This window comes from Camelus dromedarius, chromosome 14, assembly GCF_036321535.1.
Source record: "Camelus dromedarius isolate mCamDro1 chromosome 14, mCamDro1.pat, whole genome shotgun sequence".
Lineage (NCBI taxonomy): Eukaryota > Metazoa > Chordata > Mammalia > Artiodactyla > Camelidae > Camelus > Camelus dromedarius.
Window position 1 is genome coordinate 51,045,965 of NC_087449.1, and position 18,828 is coordinate 51,064,792.

The following is an 18,828-nucleotide window of genomic DNA, read 5'->3' on the forward strand; positions in this document are numbered from 1 at the left end:
CAGATAGTGTCTACTAAAGCTGAGCATACATGTATAGTCTCCAACCCAGCAATTCCTCTTCTAAAATTACACCCAACAGAAATGAATATGAGAAGATATGCACTCAAAGACATGTATGAGAACGTTCCCAGCAGCAGCATTCATCAAAGCCACAAACTGTAAACCAGGCAAATGTCCATCAGCAGGAGAATGCATAAGTGACGTGTGATATAGTCAAACAATAAACTATTACACAGCAATTAGAATGAATGAACTACTGCTGTTCTCCACAATGTGGATGAAACCCAAAACTGAATAAGACAAGCCAAGCCTAAGAGAACATACTGCGTGGTTTCACTTATGTAAAGTTTAAAAACAGGAAAACTAATTGAAGGTGATAGATGTTAGGAAGACATTTGTTACTTCTGACGGGTGCTGGGGCTAGTGACTAGAATGGGGCACAAAGGAGGATTCTGGACTCCTCCAGAAAAAATCCTTGATCCATTCATAAACAACTAATTCCAAGCAGGAATAAAAACTAGGAAGCAACTCATATAACTTTGATTCATAATAGTAATAAATCTCTCACTAGGCTATAGAAGTTTGCTTGACTGCTTTTCCTATTCTATTGCCAGACTCAGTGTGGCAATAGGCCTATTACCATGAAAGAGAGCAAGCAAGCCATTCCTTGTGAGGAAAAGTCAATTCAATTAACTTCCCTCCCTGCTAAAGGCACCCAACTGTCCACAAACAAAACACACAAGCCCAGAAGCTCTTAAGGAGAGAAGCTACATATACAAAGGACAAACCTTCACATACAAAAAAGAAGACACCAGAGACTGGGAATGGGAAGAGGATGAAGTATTTCTCTCTCTTTTATTATGGTTGACATTTCCCCCCACAATATGAGAAACTAGTTCTGTAGGTAGGAAATAAAAATTGAGAAACAAAGATAAAATGTAATAATCAAGGAAAGAGGAATAAAAAGCTGAAGAAGAAAATCACTTACGAAGGGGCAGCAAGCAAGGAATTTCAGGAGCTATTGGACTATGCAGCTTGGAGCAAGTCATTCTGCCTTTATATGCTCCAGTTTGCTCATTTCTAAAATAAGGGAGATGAGTCCCAAGACACCTTATAGCTCTAGAATCCTTTGTGTGTTTTATGAAAACTTAGATAAATGACTAACAAAGATTGTTTCACAGATTTAATCATTTCATGAATATCTATATACTTCTAGGGAGAGTACCTGGAAATCAGGCTTACAGACAATAGATATATAGGGAATGGTAACTAAAATGAAGTTGGATAATCTGGCAAGATACAACAATTTTAAGTAAAAGGTATGCTGTTCTCCAGTATTCCTACCCAAGAAAAGATTATTCAACCTGAACGATGCTCCAGAATGTACCTCTAGGTTATGACACTCAATCTAATTTTTCTAAGCAAAGGTTTTGTTTAGTTGGTAATTTCATTTTCAAATACTACTATCATAATAACAATGATCATAACTAATTTTTATTGAGTGCTTCCTACATGTCGGGCACCATTCTACCTGCTCTTCTATAGATTATCTCATTATCATTCCTATTTACCAATGAGAAAAGAGAGGTAAAAGTAATTTACCTAACTCACAATTAACGAGTGATGTCTAAAGTATAACAATATGTCTCACTGTTTCAACAAACACTTATTGAATGCCTACCACACTCAAGGCAGGTAACATGCTAGATAAGAACACTCTTTGGGAAATCACGGTCCAGTACAGAATACAGACATGGGCCCAGAACAATGGGTGATAATCAAACCACACCAAGATGCATCACTGTGAATCTCAGAACACCAAAGACAAAAAGAAAGGTAGAAATAAGGAGAGAGAGAGGGGAAAAGGGAGGAAAGAAAGAAAGAAGAAGAGTAGGGGAAAAGATTCTACTAGCTTAATTTTACAAAGAGGGGGAGTGAGGGGAGTAAGGATCAAGAATCAGAATGGCTTTGACCTTCTCAATAGCCAACATGAAAAGCTAGAAGACAATGGAGCAATGACTTCAAAATTATGAAGGCAAATTATTTCCAGCCTAAAATTCTATACCCAATCAAATTAACAACCAAATACAACGGTATAATAGAGACTTTTTCAGACATGTCATGTCTCAAAAAGATTAAATCCCATATGTAATTTCTCAGGAGTGCTCTATCAAAACACAAGGAAATGCTAGGATAAAGGAAACAAAAATCAAGAGAGAAGCAAAGCAAATACCCAGGATAATGGTGATGGGAAATACCAAGGTCAGCTATGTACGACAGAGGAAGTAACTCATCCAGACTGGAGACGTATGGCTCAAAGAGACATTATATATTGAGGAAGAACTGTCACTACCATGATGGCTTTTGCTTCTGTATTATCCCTTTAACCTGACAATGCTAAGGAAGTCTTCCCCAGATTCATTTTTGTACAAGATACTTTGGCTATATGCTAATTGCTTTCCCTTCAATGCCTACTTCCTGGATCAGCTAAAGAACCTCATTTTAACCCAAAGGAAAATTCTGCTTTGTCTTATTTTTGAGAGCTGGAAGTTAGCCATGATGAATTAGAAGCAAAAAATACAGAACAGCCCATTACCCCCTAACCATATCCTGTAAGAAACTGGCCCATCAGACCTGCCAGATGCCCTGACTATGATAAGCCCTATGTTTCCCAGGATTCACTTGCCCATTGACTTCCCCGGAAGGGGTTCTTATACAGTATCAGAGAAGTTAAAACTAGACTACGATTCAGAGATATCAACTTTTTTTCCCCATAAATGTTTATCTAAGAGGGACAATAACACTTTTTTATTTTTAACACAGCCAGGTTCATATTTGCTGTAAAAACAAATCCAGCTTTTATATTGAGTACTTTTAACATCCCTTTATGCATAAATATATAAATGAATATAAATAAAGCAATTTAATATATGTTCATTAAAAAATAAATAGGATAGTGAAAACCACTATAAGAGAAATATTAAGTATACTGCATCTTTGAGAGACAGGCATAAATACATTCTTAACAACAAGAAATGAATTAAAACCATTTTTTTGGACAGTTTCTTATATTACAAGCAGTTTCCTCACCTTAGAGGTTGCGTTATCCCAAATGGCTAGACCAAAGTAGTCTTCTTCCAAAAGATTGAGGTGTTCACACACTCGTTTAAGTAAATCTTGTCCCTTAGCATGTTTCTGCAAAGATATACATACTTGAGGTGAGGTTTCCTCTTACTCCTGTATTTATCACCAAATAATATAAAATGTCACTATCCAATTTCCTTTTTTATCCTTGGTTACTAACACTTTCAGATGGCTACACAGTGTAAATAGAATAATGTGCGTAACAAAAATCCTGTTTCTTAATTTGTCAGTTTAAATATGCAACAGTTATAGTTGGTTGGAAATGGTGCCACAATTCAAAAAAGAATTCCACGTTCTCTGCATTGAGCACTCCCCACCTCCATCCTAAACATTACATTCTTTATTTTTGCTGCAATATTTCCTGAAGCTTGCTATGAGCCACTGTCAGTCACGGTGAGCACCATTACCATTTAACTGAATCAGCTATCGACACTGACAATTAACTGTGCTATGGAAATCATTAGACTCTAACATTCCCAGACCAAATGTCCCTCTCAACTCCGGGCAATGTCTCTTAGAAAAAATGCATAAAGAATAAGATTTCAGATACCCTACAGATATTACCTGTTGCAGTGGCTCTTACAGCTGTGCTACAAATCATTTCTTAATGTTTCTTTACCTAGAGAATCAAACCACTACCAATTTTGGGTACTTGTATTCCTGTTTATAGGGAGGAAATGCCCTAACTTAGGGGCTGAGACTTAAAAGACAAAAAGTTATGGCTTTTCCATTTACTAGTTAAATAACCTGAGCTGATTCAATTAATATTTCTGAACATTAGCTTTCTCATCTGTAAAATAAGAATATTTATACCTGCCCTACCTAACTACTGGAATTATCAAAAAACATCAAACATGCTAATGTCTTCTGAGAAATAAACTTTTTAAAACTTCCAAAAACCGATTTCTAATTTTTTGGAACATATATATGACATCTCCTTTTCTCAATGAACTGAGTTATTTTTAATGACTATTAGTAATTTGTATAGACGTTAATTCATTTTCAGACTTAACCCATGTATACATTACATCATTTTCTTCATTTTCCCCCCCTATGTTTTCATTCTAAATGACAGAGATGATTTGGGAATTCTTCACATACAGGTCCCTATTCCCTTATTTATAATTCCAAAATCCAGAAGTTCTAAAAAAGTAAAAAGTTGGGCTTAATTTTTGGTTTTCGGTTTTTGTTGTTGTTGTTGTTCAAAGTTCGTCGGAAGACAAATTTTGATTTGAACTCTTATGGGCTATTTTTTATCTTTATTTATCCAGCTTAGAATGAACTTCATATATTTTAGCACAGAAATAATGCATTTGATCATGTATCTACTGCTATATACCCTGCTGGGTGTATTATGAAACATGCAGAATATGTACTTATTGCTTTTCTAAAAACTCAAATATTCTTAATTCTGAAACACATCTGCCCCTAAATGTTTCAAATATAAGGGACCCACATCTAGATCTCGGTCTGAATGGGAAGAATGAGTGTGGAATAGCTTTTCCCGTCTCTAGACTAGCTAGTGGTGAGAAGCAGAAAAAGCAGACACTAGGGCCTCCTCTAGTTACCAGGTGTAGTAGCCTATTTTTAAAGTGCAACAGTGTATTTCTCTTGATTTCTTTTTCCAAACTTGGAGAGGGAATGCCTATTAATAAATACTGTATAATATTTTAGACTATTTGTGCTTAGATATATTTGCCTGTAACTAATTCAATTTCAAAATAACTTGCTACACATCTAAGATACGAGTATATGTGAATTGTATGTTTTATCACAAGGCTATTATTAGTAATAATCATAACAATTGCTTTGTATCAAGCATATCATAATTGACAATTACTGCTCTAGTTAAAAAATAGCTGATAGATTTTTAAGGATGTTAACATGTCTTGGAGAAGCAAAAGAACAACTGAAATAACTCTGATATTTTTATTCAATCCTGATTCAATTATTTATTCTTTCTGGAAATAATTGAGAATTTTAATAAATGGCATTACTTGATTTAAGTTTTTTATATTCTACCTCAGGGGGCTACAGAAATACATTAAGTAAACTAAAGCTTATTAAGGTTTAGATCTGGAAGAACAGAAATGAACAAACAGTAACTTTTTTGTTGTTGTTGACAAATACAATTATGGGGACTGCTTGATCTAGTGTCAGAAATTAAGGCTATCCTGGGAAATCTAGTCATGGAAGATAACTCTATAAATAACAAACCAATTTTTTTTTAAACAGAAGCGTTTCGGATTATAAAAGTAACACATGCTCAATTCACAAGATTTGGCAGATATAAAAAAAACGAGATGAAAATAAGACTCACTCATAATCCTTCCACCTCTCCACCTCCAGAAAATCACTACTAACATTTCAGTCCATAGAAACAGTCGTTATAATGGGTCTTACCTCAGGTCACTGCACTACTTATCCAACCCTATGTGAAACAATTTGTAGTAGTTTTGATTACCAGAAATTGAAATGCACTCACCTCCACAACACATTCATAAACTGTGTCATCCAACAAAGAAACCTTGCAGTGCATGTTTCTGTGTCTTCTGATTGATTTCTGGGAAGCTTTTAATTCTCCTTCTGCTTTTGATTCTGGACTTTCTTCTTTTACTTCTATTTTAGAACACTCTTCAAGTCCTCCTCCTTCCTTAGTCTCAAAATCTGGATCTTCTCTGTGTTCTTCCTGAGCAGGCTACATATTCATGACATCAGCAAGTCAGTAATAAAGATAGTTCACAAAACAGGCTATATACACATTTTCCTATAATATTGCTACCAAGAAAAGCACTAACTGAAAAAGAAAAACCGTCAAAACAAATATAAGTAATATTAAGATTAAATAATTATTTTTTTATAGAAGATATGATCTCCCCAAAGATCTACAGACTCTGCTATTCTCAAAACTTTATAATAAAAGGTAGAGTCCTATCTTCAGGTAGAATCTCATCTTTCAAATCAATAAGTGAAAGTTTCAGGTAAACACCAATCTGTTGCTCTCAGCACTATATATTCTTCCTGACCTTGCCATTATCTATTATTAAAACTGTTAATACCAATTAACTCATTTTTACCAGGTATCACTCATGATAAATGCAAAGAAGTTTCAAAGAATTGCAAAAGACAGATTGAAATCTGGATCTCCTAGGGCAATTATTAAGTCATCCCAAAGTAATACAGGTAAGTGGGACAACATATTGGCATATATTTTTTACTTAGAAAACAATAAAATTGCTGAAAGGTTCTTAACTAAATCTCACTCTTTTCTTTCCAAAGAATACTTAATTGACACTTAGGAAAAAAGATTTAATAATTTGGCTCCCGCTTAGATATTGGAGGTGGTCTAAAAGGCTCCTTCCATCCTTCAAGACCCTCTTAAGTGCAACCTCTTCAGAGAGGCCTTCTGCTCCTTTATCTGGCCTATGCTCACGCTACGAGTATTCGTCAGGGCAGTGCTGTGTTGCCTTCATAACATTTATTACAATAAATAATTATTTTGTGTTTACTACTTTTGTGTCTCTTCCATTAGACTATGAAGTCATCAAGAGTAGGAATCATGGTTGTTTTATAATAATAATAATAATGATGATGATAATAATAATAACCAACATTTATATAGCAATTACAACGGGCCATTTATTGTTCTAAAAGCACTACTTATTTAACCTCATTTTATCCTCATAATAACCCTGTGGGTAAAGTACTATTATTATAACCCTTTGACAAATAGGAAACCAAGGGCAAAGAAGTTAAATTTGCCTAGGACCATACAGTTAATAAGTCAGATAACAGTCTGACTCCAGAATTCGTAATCTTAATTTTACTCTTAGCACTTCTAATGTATAAGTAATATTTCTAGAAACACATCTAGTGTTTTTTTTTAAAGTCTAATAAAACTGTATACCCAAACCTGAAACCTATAATAGAAACATACAGGACTTATATATTTAACAATGCCCACATACTTCAGTCATAAAAAGACTTTGAAAATAACTCTTGGAGGGGGAGAGTATGGCTCAATGGTAAAATGCACACCTAGCATGCATGAGGTCCTGGATTCAATCCCCAGTACCTCCATTAAACAAACAAACAAACAAACCTAATACCCCACACACAAACAAAAAAGACTTTTTTAAGAGAAAATAACTCTTACTTTGTAGATAATTAAGGCTAAAAACAAATGGGATTCCTGGAAAATAGTTTGAGTTACAGTACTAATATTTTCCCATTTTTTCAGACAGATGACCAAATTCACAACTCATATTTAGTACAAAGGTGATGTAAAACGCTAAACTTCCTCATCTATAGCTTACACTCTGTGGTAATATGATCTAGTTGTAGAAAACAACAAAGATAAGGCAGACGTGGTTCAAACTCATCACATACCCCTGGACAGCTTGAATCTATCACAGGGCTTTTATAAAGATTTCCATAAAAGATCAAGTTTTGTGATAAACTACCCCATTTCTAATAACTCCACCAAAATTAACTGTAAACCACTTCACTACTTTTTCTTCTTCTCATTAAGAAACTCCAACCTTCATGTTACTTATTTCTAGCAATGCCTAAGTCAACTGGCTTGTAAGAAATAAAACCAAATACTCTTAAATGAAAAGTGAAGTGTAAAACTTCCCTTCACCATGCCCACCTCCCACACTTTCACACACCCTTACCTGCGTTTCTGCACTGCTTAATGAATGAAGATCCAAGGATGGGTCTGTTTTGAGCTCAGGTTCAGGAGCTGCAATTGGGGCCTTTAAAACGATCTCTTCATCAAGACTGGCTCCAAATTCTATCTCTTTCTGACCTTCTTCACCTTTCTCTTTAGCTGATTCTAATTCTTTGCCTTCTTCTTCAGAGACCTGAGACTTAGGCCTTTTGAGAAAAGAGGAGAAGAGCCGCGACAGGCCCCTGTTTTCTGATGTCCGCTCCTTGTTCTTGGTCAAGTCTTCATGTGTTGGAGTGCCTCCATTAGATGTTTTCAGCTTCTGCTCACACTGATTATCTCCCTCGGCTGCTGCTTGAGAAGCCTCTTCCAGCTGAGTTTCCTGTTGACCCGAGTTTGTGGCTCCCTCACTCTCTTCCTTCTGTTGTTGATGCTGTGGATTTTCAGCCTCAGCCACTAAGCTCTTCTCTGTTGTCATGATGTTGCTATTAAAAAGATGAAAAGGGTGTCTCTTAGAAGCAAAACATTATTGAAGGCAAAACCCTCAATCAGGTCAAGAGTGCCAGAATTAATATATTTAGTTATTTAATCAGCAACAGACAGTACTTTAGCCCATTAAGCATGAGACTCTCCATTAAAGCACAAAAATATCTTTCCTATACATCCTGGATAAATTATTAATGCTTTGACTTGCTAAAGTTATGACATAGAGAAATTAGCTAAAAATAGTACCCCCTGAAGCCACATTAGTGAAATGCATCATATTTTAAATCCAAACTCAGAACTGTATACAGCAAATACAGTTTTCTCCTTCCTTAAAAGAGATCTTATTTATATACTGTCCTTTGAGGGTATATCAATCTGCAGGTGCAAGGTTTCCAGGAATCATCTGCAAATTTCTCTGTATCTCAAGAGATGATGAGATTAAAAGGTTCCCCAACTCTTTATTGTTCTTTTTCTTTATATTTCTCAGAATGCATAGACTTCTCTACTAAGAACAGAAATGCAGAATTTTGATCATTTGTTATCAGACCTTACAACAGCAATGACAAATACACAGTTAAAATAACAACAAAAAATTCCTTAGGTTTTCATGTTACAATACTAAATTACAGCCTCTTCCAGAAGTATCCAACTTTAAATTCTTTAAGACCGTTTTCCCTTCTGAGAAACATGATTTTGAATGCTCATCATTTTTAAGAGTAGCAGTGAACTATTACAACAGAGGGAAATAGAGAAATAATAGAAAAAAATTAAGAAATGAAGTAGAAGAAAAATTTAGAAAGCAAGTGTTGATTCAGTTTTAAGAGAAAGCAGGCTGTAGACCTCACATATTTTAAAATTGTTGGTTTCTAGCCTCTTGATCTCAAAAATCCCAGTATTATTAGTCAAGCCTCATAATAACAGCCAAAGAGCAACATCAAACCTAGTTTACCAAAGAATAACCAATACACAAGGGAACTTCTGAAACACTAGGCAATAAAGTTGACTACTGATGATCTTACACTTCAATTCACTGCTATACCTAAAAGTACTCCACTCAAAAGCAGTATTTACATTATCTTTGCTTCTGCTCCATACTGTTTAGATGAAGTAATTTCCTTTGGATGTCAACAGTCTAAATTAATGAACCATATTTAGTCCATTCCCTCCCTCAGATCCTTTATATTTGCTGTTCTCTCTACCTATGCTGTTCTTCCCTGGCTATTTGAAAGCTGGTCCCTCTCATCATTACTGGCTTTGCTCAGATGTCACCTCTTTAGAAAGGCCTCCAGGACACATCCTGTCTAAGATAATGGCCCTTATTCCTCCAGATGGCTTCATAGCACTAATGCACTTTTTATTATTTACAATTATCCTGTTACCTTATTTGTTTACTGGTTTATTGTCTTCTCTTCCCCCAAATAAAAGTCTCAAGAGGACAGAATAGTACCTGGCACATTATAAGTATTAATAAAAGTCTGTTGAATAAGTTAATTTCAACTGAATATAACTGACAAATAAAAACTATAAAGGCATTCTCTAAATTATTCAGGTAAACTGACTTCAAACACACAGGTCCTATGCTAGATCCTAGAGATACAACAGTAAACAAAACAAAACAAAACAAAAAAGATCTAGTCATCATGGATGATTCAACTTTAATAAAAATAATGAAAGAAAAATTCAAGAGAACTCCAATTTACAATATGAGTGAAATCTAAATACTTGTGTATAAATGGAACAAAGCAGTGAAAAGGGAAGGAAGCTAATGGTATTGAGCACTATTTCTGTGTCAGAACCTATGTCAGGGGCATTATCTACATTATCTCAAACAAGCCTTTCAATAACCATGCAAGGGAAAGAGAAATCACTTAATCTCATAGTTAAGGAAATTAAAAGTCAGAAAGTAACTGGTCATGCTGCTAGCAGGTGACAAACCACAACAAGTGGTATTGAAATAAATAAAGGTATATTAATAAAAGGAAAGTCTTTACGTGAGCTCTTACTGCAGATCTACTCAAATTATTTCATTTTGAGCATTAAAAATTTGTAAGTAATAAAAATATTTACAGAAGCACATTTTCTATTCTTATCTACTAAGTCATCAAAATTACTCTGCTTTAATAAAATATGCAATTCGGTCTTAGTAAGTACTACTTAAACATTTACCATCCAATACACATTCTGAATTTGTAACCCTTCAGTGAGTTATGCTTGTACTTAAATAAAAGAAATAAAACTGTCTTCTGACACAAACAGATGGAAAGATATACCATGTTCTTGGATTGGAGGAATCAATATTGTTCAAATGGCCATACTACCCAAGGCAATATACAGATTCACTGCAGTCCCTATCAAATTACCAATGGCATTTTTCACAGAACTGGAACAAAAAAATGTTAAAATTCTTCTGGAAACACAAACCCTGAATAACCAAAACAATCTTGAGAAAGAAGAACAGAGCTAGGGTAATCACGCCCCCTGACTTCACACTATACTACAAAGCTATGGTAATCAAAAAAAGTATGGTACTGGCACAAAAACAGACACACAGATGAATGGAACAGGATAGAAAGTCCAGAAATAAACCCATGCACTTACGGTCAATTAATCTATGACAAAGGAGGCAAGAAAATACAATGGAGAAAAGACAGTCTCTTCAATAAGTGGTGCTGGGAAAAATGGACAGCGACATGTAAAAGAATGAAATTAGAGCATTCTCTAACACCGTATACAAAAATAAACTCAAAATGGATTATAGATCTAAATGTAAGACTGGATACTATAAAACTCCTAGAGGAAAACATAGGCAGAACACTCTGACATAAATTGCAGCAATTCTTTTCTTGAACCAGCTCCTTGAGTAATGGAAATACAAACAAAAATAAGCAAAATTAAAGGCTTTTGCACAGCTATGGATACCATCAACAAAATGAAAAGACAACCTATAAAATGGGAGAAAATATTTGTAAATGATGCAACCAACAAGGGACTAATTTCTAAAATACATAAACAGCTCATACAGCTTAATTAAAAAAAAAAAAAAGCAACCAAATCAAAAAATGGGCAGAACATCTAAACAGGCATGTCTCCAAAAAAGACATCCAGATGGCCAACAGGCATAAGAAAAGATGCTCAACATTGCTAATTAGAGAAATGCAAATCAAAACTACAGTGAGGTATCACCTCACACCAGTCAGAATGGCCATCATTAAAAAGTCTACAAATAATAAATGCTGGAGAGGATGTGGAGAAAAAGGAACCCTCCTACACTGTTGATGGGAATGTAAATTAGTACAGCCACCATGGAGAACAGTATGGGGGTTCCTTAAAAAACTAAAAATAGACTTACCATATGATCTAGTAATCCTATTCCTGGGCATATATCTGGAGAAAACTGTAATTCAAAAAGACACAAGTACCCCAATGTTCATAGTAGCACTATTTACAATAGCCAAGACACGGAAACAACCTAAATGTCCACCAACAGATGATTGAATAAAAAACATATGGTATATATACACAATGGAATACTACTCAGTCATAAAAAAGAATAAAATAATGCCATCTGCAGCAAAATAGATGGACCTGGAGATTGTCATTCTAAGTGAAGTAAGCCAGAAAGAGAAAGAAAAACACACCATATGATATTGCTTATATGTGGAATCTAAACAAACAAACAAACAAACCACAAATTAACTTATTTACAAAGCAGAAACAGACTCATAGACATAGAAAACAAACTTATGGTTATCAGGGGGTAAAATGGATGGAAAGGTATAAGGGAAAGGGAGTTCGAGATTTGCAGATACTAACAAATGTATATAAAATAAACAACAATTTCATATGGTATAGCACAGGGAACTATATCTGATATCTTGTGGTAACCTACAATGAAAAAGAATATGAAAACGAATAAGTTATGTATATGTGTGACTGAAACATTATGCAGTACACCAGAAATTGACACAACATTGTAAACTGACTATACTTCAATTAAAAAGAATGCAAGAAAATAAGTAAATAAATAAATAATTTCAAAAAAAAATTGTCTTCAATTCCTCCTTATATTAGGAGTAGACAACTGATTTTTCCAAAATTCTTTTTCTTTACTCTCTAAGTAATCAATTGGCCCAGAAGGAAAACCTGGATATCAAACCACCAGTTATTCTAAAAGAGTAATGACTTCAGAGCACCAATTTACTTATTTCCTTTACAAAAATAAAGAGGACAGGTTGAGGATTTAGGAATATTTTCCACAGATTTCAGATACGGCTTATTCACCTTACTGAAAAGACACAGAAACCACTTCTATAATAAAATTTTCCTATATAATAGATTTACAACAAAGTCTGTCAAACATTTAAAAATCATAAATCTTCTATGAACATTTTAGCAGATATGATAATTACTTAATCCTCACTTTTAGTAATCTTTTACTTGTATCTTTCAGTAAATAAAGAGTATTCTTGTGTTTTATAATTTTTTATCATTTGAAAAATAAGAGATTTTCTAAGGCTATTCCTATAATTGCTTTCACATGATAGGTTGTCTTATCTCTAAGAAATTAGCTGAATGAGTATAAGTACTCAAGCGTTAAAAAATTTTTTTAAACACAGAGTAACAATCTGTAAGCTATGTGCATACTTGTTAAATTTTAATGTGTATCGAATCACCTAGTAATCTTGTTAATATATAGATTCTGATTCAGCAGAGTGCATTGGGGGCTGAGACTCAATTTTCCAACAAGCTCCCAAATGTTGCCAATACTGCTGGCCCACTGACCACATTTTGAGCAGCAAGGAAGAGAAAATCATTATTTCTTTGGGAACATATTCAAAATGCATAAGAAACAAAGATGGCAAAAGCACTTTTAGAAAGTGGAATATGAACAGTGAGAAATACCTGACACAATAAATGTTCAACAAATGTTTGCTGAATTAATGAATGAAGCAAAGAATGCAACATATTATTGGAAGCTGACCATTAACATGTTTTTAGAACTCATTTGGTGCTTAATCAAAAGTTAATTGAGATTTTTAACCATAATATTGTGACAATTTCAAGTTATCCATGCAGCTGTGACACTTGTCCAGAGTCAGTGTTCTGCTTATCCCCATTGATATGGTCTCTGTCCACATTTAGGAAGAAATGATCAAGACATATGAATAAGGAATTAGGGAATAACATCTACCAGTGTAAAACCAATACATTTTGCCACATACTTGGACGTATGTAAAAAACAAGTTGAATATAAGTAAAGAGATAAGAACACAATATAAGGAATAGGCACACAGCAGAAGGGCAAAAGAATTCTATTAGAACATATGGAAACCAATCTCAGGTAATATCATAAATGCAAGAAAACAACCAGGAAATCAGACAATGCAGTATTCAGCACAGATGCTATAATTCAGTCTATGCAAGGGAAAATAGATAAATTAATGATGAAGGACAGTTTTCGTGTATGTTCTTGCCAACCATGCAGATATAAGTAGCAATGCATTTAGTAAGAGCCACAAGAGCAAAAGATAAGGGGGGTAGGTGTGGAGGGATTACATAAAAAAATGAAACCAATAAATCAGGCAAATATTTCCAGTTAACTCTGAGGCTGATCAAAATTAAACAAATAAAAAAATTAATAGCAAAATGAAAAACTTCTATGGAACATTTGCTAAAAGCTCAAATAAACTCATCCTGACAAATCTGTATACATGCAGACAAGTTCTTCACATTACAAATGATAGGATGGGTAACCAGAGGAAAAGATACAAAAAAGCCAAGCAACAAAGACAGGATAAATGCTCTAAAACAGGCCCTTGCTGTGTAAATGATACTACTTTTCATTCTGGACACAAAATCCAAAAGGAGGCATCTATTTACTTAATGTCAGAAAGAAGTCTTTTGATTAAAAAAAAAATCAGCACAGCCCTGAAGACAAAGTAATGAGTTCCCATTCCATCTCAATCCTAATCCTCCAAACCCTAGGAATTATACCCCATCTGGTATCAAAAATACACTTGTTTCAATAGTGTGCATCTGTTGACTTTAGGCAACTCAGATCTTTTAAAACCTGACACTGAGCAGATTGCAAGGGCTGGACAATAGCTTTCATCTTTTTTGTATCTCTTTCTAACATTAGTACAGTTAGTGCTCCACTAATGTTTCTTAGGTGGAAAACTGTAAAAATACTACAGTTTGGTACTATTAAGAATATTTCCTTTATAATCACCATTTAGAAATAAAGTCTAATAATTTAATTATTGGTAGTACTCTTCAAATTTGCTCACTGAATATCTATCAGTGTTTACTGAGTGCTAATCATGTATAAGGTTTTAGCTCAGCTCTTTGAGAGGGAACCAAAATGGTTAACATATGATTCTTAAGGAGATAAGACATAAATGCAAATAACTAAAACACAAGGCAATACCTGATGCTTAATCAGACAAGGCTTCATGAGTGGAACAGAGAAGTATAAAGTAAGTACTTTCAACGAGAGTGATCACAGAAGGCCATGAGGAAAAGGTGGTTTTTAAGTTATACTTTGAAGAATGAGTATAAGCTGTCAGTAGAAAGCAACCTAAGTGCAAAGGACAAATGAAACTCCAGACAAGGGTACTGGCATTAGCAAGAATACTGCAGCTATTCAGAAACTAGTAAGTAGACCAGACTGGTTGAAACAGGGCTACAAAATGGGAGTAGAAGGAGATAAGGTTAGAAGAGAATTATCATTCAAATGAATTCTAACTGAAATAATAATAGTAGCTGCCATTCATTGAATACCTACTAAATACCACACATTATTCTATATACTCTACCATGTTATCTTAGAACCATCCTATAAGGTAGATGTTTTCACTTCTCAGATAAATATAAACAGGTTCTGGGAGGTTAAAAATTCTGCCTCATCATAGAATTAAGCCATGCTTCAATGAAACTATTAATATACTACAAGGTGGTGGTTCTATTGTAAATTCCCAGGATAGTGTCTGGGTTTCCAAATCTTGGTGCTTCTACCCCACTGTTCTCTGCTAAAGAAACTCCTATCTGGAACCCTCCTACACTATTGGTAGGAATGTAAATTGGTACTGCCACTGTAGAAAACAGGTTTCTTAAAAAACTAAAGATAGAGCTACCATATGATCCAGCAATCTCACTCCTGGGGTATATATCCAGAAAAGACAGAAACTCTTAATTTGAAAAGATACGTGTAACTTAATGTTCATAGCAGTATGATTTACAATAGTCAAGACAGGGAAACAACAAATGTGCCCATCAACAATTGGTTTAAGAAAGTATGGTATATATCTGCAATGGAATATTACTCAGCCATCAAAAAGAATTAAATATTGCCATCTGCAGCAACATGGATAGACCTAGAGAATATTATACTAAGTGAAATAAGTCAAAGAGAAATGTTATATGATATCACTTATATATGGAATCTAAAAAATAGTACAAATGAGGGGAGGGTATAGCTCAAGCAGTAGAGCACATGCTTAGCATGCACAAGGTCCTGGGTTCAATTTCCAGTACCCCCTCTAAGAATAAACAAACAAACAAACCTAATTACCTCCCCCTACCAAAAGAAATAATAATAGATAAATAAATAAATAAAAATTTAAAATAATACAAATGAGTCTATATACAAAACAGAAACAGACTCACAGACATAGAAAACAAACTTATGGTTATGAAAGGGGAAAGGAGGGAAGGGGAATAAATCAGGAGTATGGGATTAACAGATACAAACTTCTATAAATAAAATAGATAAGCAACAAGGATTTACTGGATAACACTGGGAATTCAATATCTTGTAATAACCTATAATGGAAAATAATCTGAAGAAAAAATATATAGAAAACTATAGAACTGAATCATTTTGCTGTATACCTGAAACTAACACAATATTGTAAATCAAAAATACTTCAATTAAAAAAAAAGAAAGAAACTTGTATCTGTGAAGAATCTATGGACAGGCTATTCAGTCTGGTCAAGACCACCTCTATTCCCACCAGTTTCAAGTCCCCAATTCATGTATGTATTTCTCTTTCCATAGAGTGTATGTAAAGATGGAATGGGGAGACAGGGAAAGACAGGCAAAGAAGACAGATTATGAAAGGACTTGAAAATCATGCTAAATAGGTCCAACTTTATGCTGAAGGTGGTGGAGAACCACTGAAGGTTTTTAAACAGGGCAGTGGGTAAACAAAGTGGAGGCAGAAGAGACTAGAAGCAGAGAGAAAGTCAACAAATGACTGGGTAAATTCAGGTTATCAGTGAATAAATTCACAATGGGACTCCCTAGGGAAGCTGAAACCAATACTGGGCAGAGAAACTTGAAAGGCCTTGCAACTAAGCCTTAAGAACTACTGTTGCCTTTAGTTTCTCTAGGTTATTCTCATTAGCAGCTTCTCATTAACCCAGGTAATTTCATGTCTGAGCCTGAAGGTATTTTCGTAACACACTTCCTTGACCCACCTCTGATAAATGGCTTAATAAAAGAGGTACAGCAATAAAACCAAACTAGAAGGGAAGAAAGATCGATATCTCACAGGTATCTCCATACATGTCCAAAATTAAACTCTTGATTCTCTCTTTTTCCTCTCCCAGGAACTGGCTCAATCATACCACCCAGTAAAGGAGCTCTAACCAGAAACCTAAACATCATCCTTGGCTCAGTCGTCCCCATCTCCCTTCTCAATCAAATTCCTCTGTTAATCCTATAGAGTCTACCTCTGAAATAAAATTAGAATCAGTCCACTTTTCTCCTTCTGTATTGCTACCATGCTTGTGCAAGCCTCTTTCACTTCTCACCTGAACTACAGGTCCCTGTATGATATCAACAACCCCATTCTGTTCCACTTTTCCTCCTCCTCTCTCTTCTATAGTCACACTAGTCAAATATTTTCTCGGCTTAAGTCATCTGCGCATGCCATTTCCTTGCACTAGAATATACCCCACCCTCCGCAATGTCTGTGTTTTTCTTATACTGCAAAATTCAGCTTCAATAATTCCTCCTCAAAACAATCTTTCTTGACTACCGTAATATTTACATAAGTCTTGCCGTGAGTTCCTCCCCAGTTCTCTATCCTAGTACCTATTTATTTCCTTCACGGTACTTCTCTCAATGTATACGAACATACTGTTGTTTACCTGTTTGGTGGCTGTCTTCCCCACTCCAATAACCACACTGTAATATCCATGAGAGAAGGGCTGTTTTCCCTTCTGCAGTATACCTAGTACCTAGATCAGAACCTGTGCTGCCACCAAGCACAGAACCTAGTACTTGGCACTGAACCTAGTACCCAGCACAGAACACTGTAGGTACTCAATAAATATTTATTCAGTAAATGAATAACTGTAAGGAAAAAGAATAACTTATGTTTAACCATATCAATTACACATATACAGGATGGAGGTTATCCAATTTGAAAATAGTTCATAAGAAAAGGATGTTAAGGTCTTAACTGAACACACTCCAACAGAGATAAATTCTAAAACACCTAAAAATCTTCAGCTGCATTTCTAGATTTACAGTGACCACGGCACTTATTTGACTCTTCAACATGTATTTTCTGAGAATGTTACAATGTTCTAGGCAATATGGTAAGTAGCCGGCTACAAAAGTGAGAAAGACAAACTTAATACCTGACCCCCTGGGCTACACTCTCCAACCAGAAGATCATGGATGTCAGTCTCTCAGTTCTCACTATTTGTACTGCATCTTAAATCTTACATTCAGTTCTGGGCAGTTTATTTTAAAGAAATCAGAATCTGTCCAAAGAAGAGATCAAAGATAATGATGTAATTTGAAATCATGTCATAAGGCAAATAATTGAAAGATACTAAGATACTTAGCCTAGTTTAAAAAAAAAAAAAAAAAAGAATAGAGAATAGGGAAGTAATTGCTGCCATCACAGACTTCAAGAGCTGCCAAACTCTATGTGATTCCTAAGAGCAAAACTCAGATTAGTCCATGGAAATTACAAAGACACAGTTTTCATTTCAAAATAAAAGGAAAAAATTCTTAGGAATTAAAGATACCTAATATTTAAATGACCTGCTTAGGAATAGTGAGTTTATTACCACTGGAAATATTCACTAGGAAGCTGAATGACTATCTGTCATGGAAAAAGGCTTCTTCCATTAAGTGGGTCCTTACATTAAATGACCTCGAAGGTTCCATCCAATACTAAGATTTTACAGACAGGAAGGAAGGTAATGAAGAAAACAACAGAATCCAGTTAACATCCCTTCAGACAGAAAGAAAAAATGTTCAAGTACAGAACTCATTCAAGTACAGAACTCAGAAAATTTGCTGGAAAATATTTGTTTCTCAAAAAAATCAGTCACCTCAAAACCGCAGGAAAGTATCTTTCCTTTGTAACTCAATTTAAGTATGCTAATTAGGACTAGAAAAACAGGATAACCATCTATGTAAAATATAAAAATGAGAATTTAAAAATACAAAAGAGATTCTTTGTGATTCTCCCTTCATCCTCCCAAAATTATTTTGAACCTTAAAGTAC

General features: G+C 34.7%; 1 protein-coding gene across 24 annotated transcripts in view; it reads right to left on the reverse strand.

The window, feature by feature from the left end:
• The window catches only part of EPB41 (erythrocyte membrane protein band 4.1), a 167,088-nt gene that overhangs the window by 82,557 nt on the left and 65,703 nt on the right, over window positions 1-18,828 (reverse strand). For 23 of the 24 annotated variants that reach the window (XM_064493847.1, XM_064493849.1, XM_064493848.1 and 20 more), the window contains 3 exons: window positions 7,821-8,298; window positions 5,630-5,842; window positions 3,091-3,195 (listed from right to left, as the gene is read on the reverse strand). In XM_064493847.1, coding sequence (XP_064349917.1) covers window positions 3,091-3,195; window positions 5,630-5,842; window positions 7,821-8,291 — 789 coding nt within the window. In that variant the 5' untranslated portion in view covers window positions 8,292-8,298. Of the gene's footprint in view, window positions 1-3,090; window positions 3,196-5,629; window positions 5,843-7,820; window positions 8,299-18,828 lie in introns of those variants that run through there. The other variant, XM_064493856.1, reaches the window with a different exon arrangement.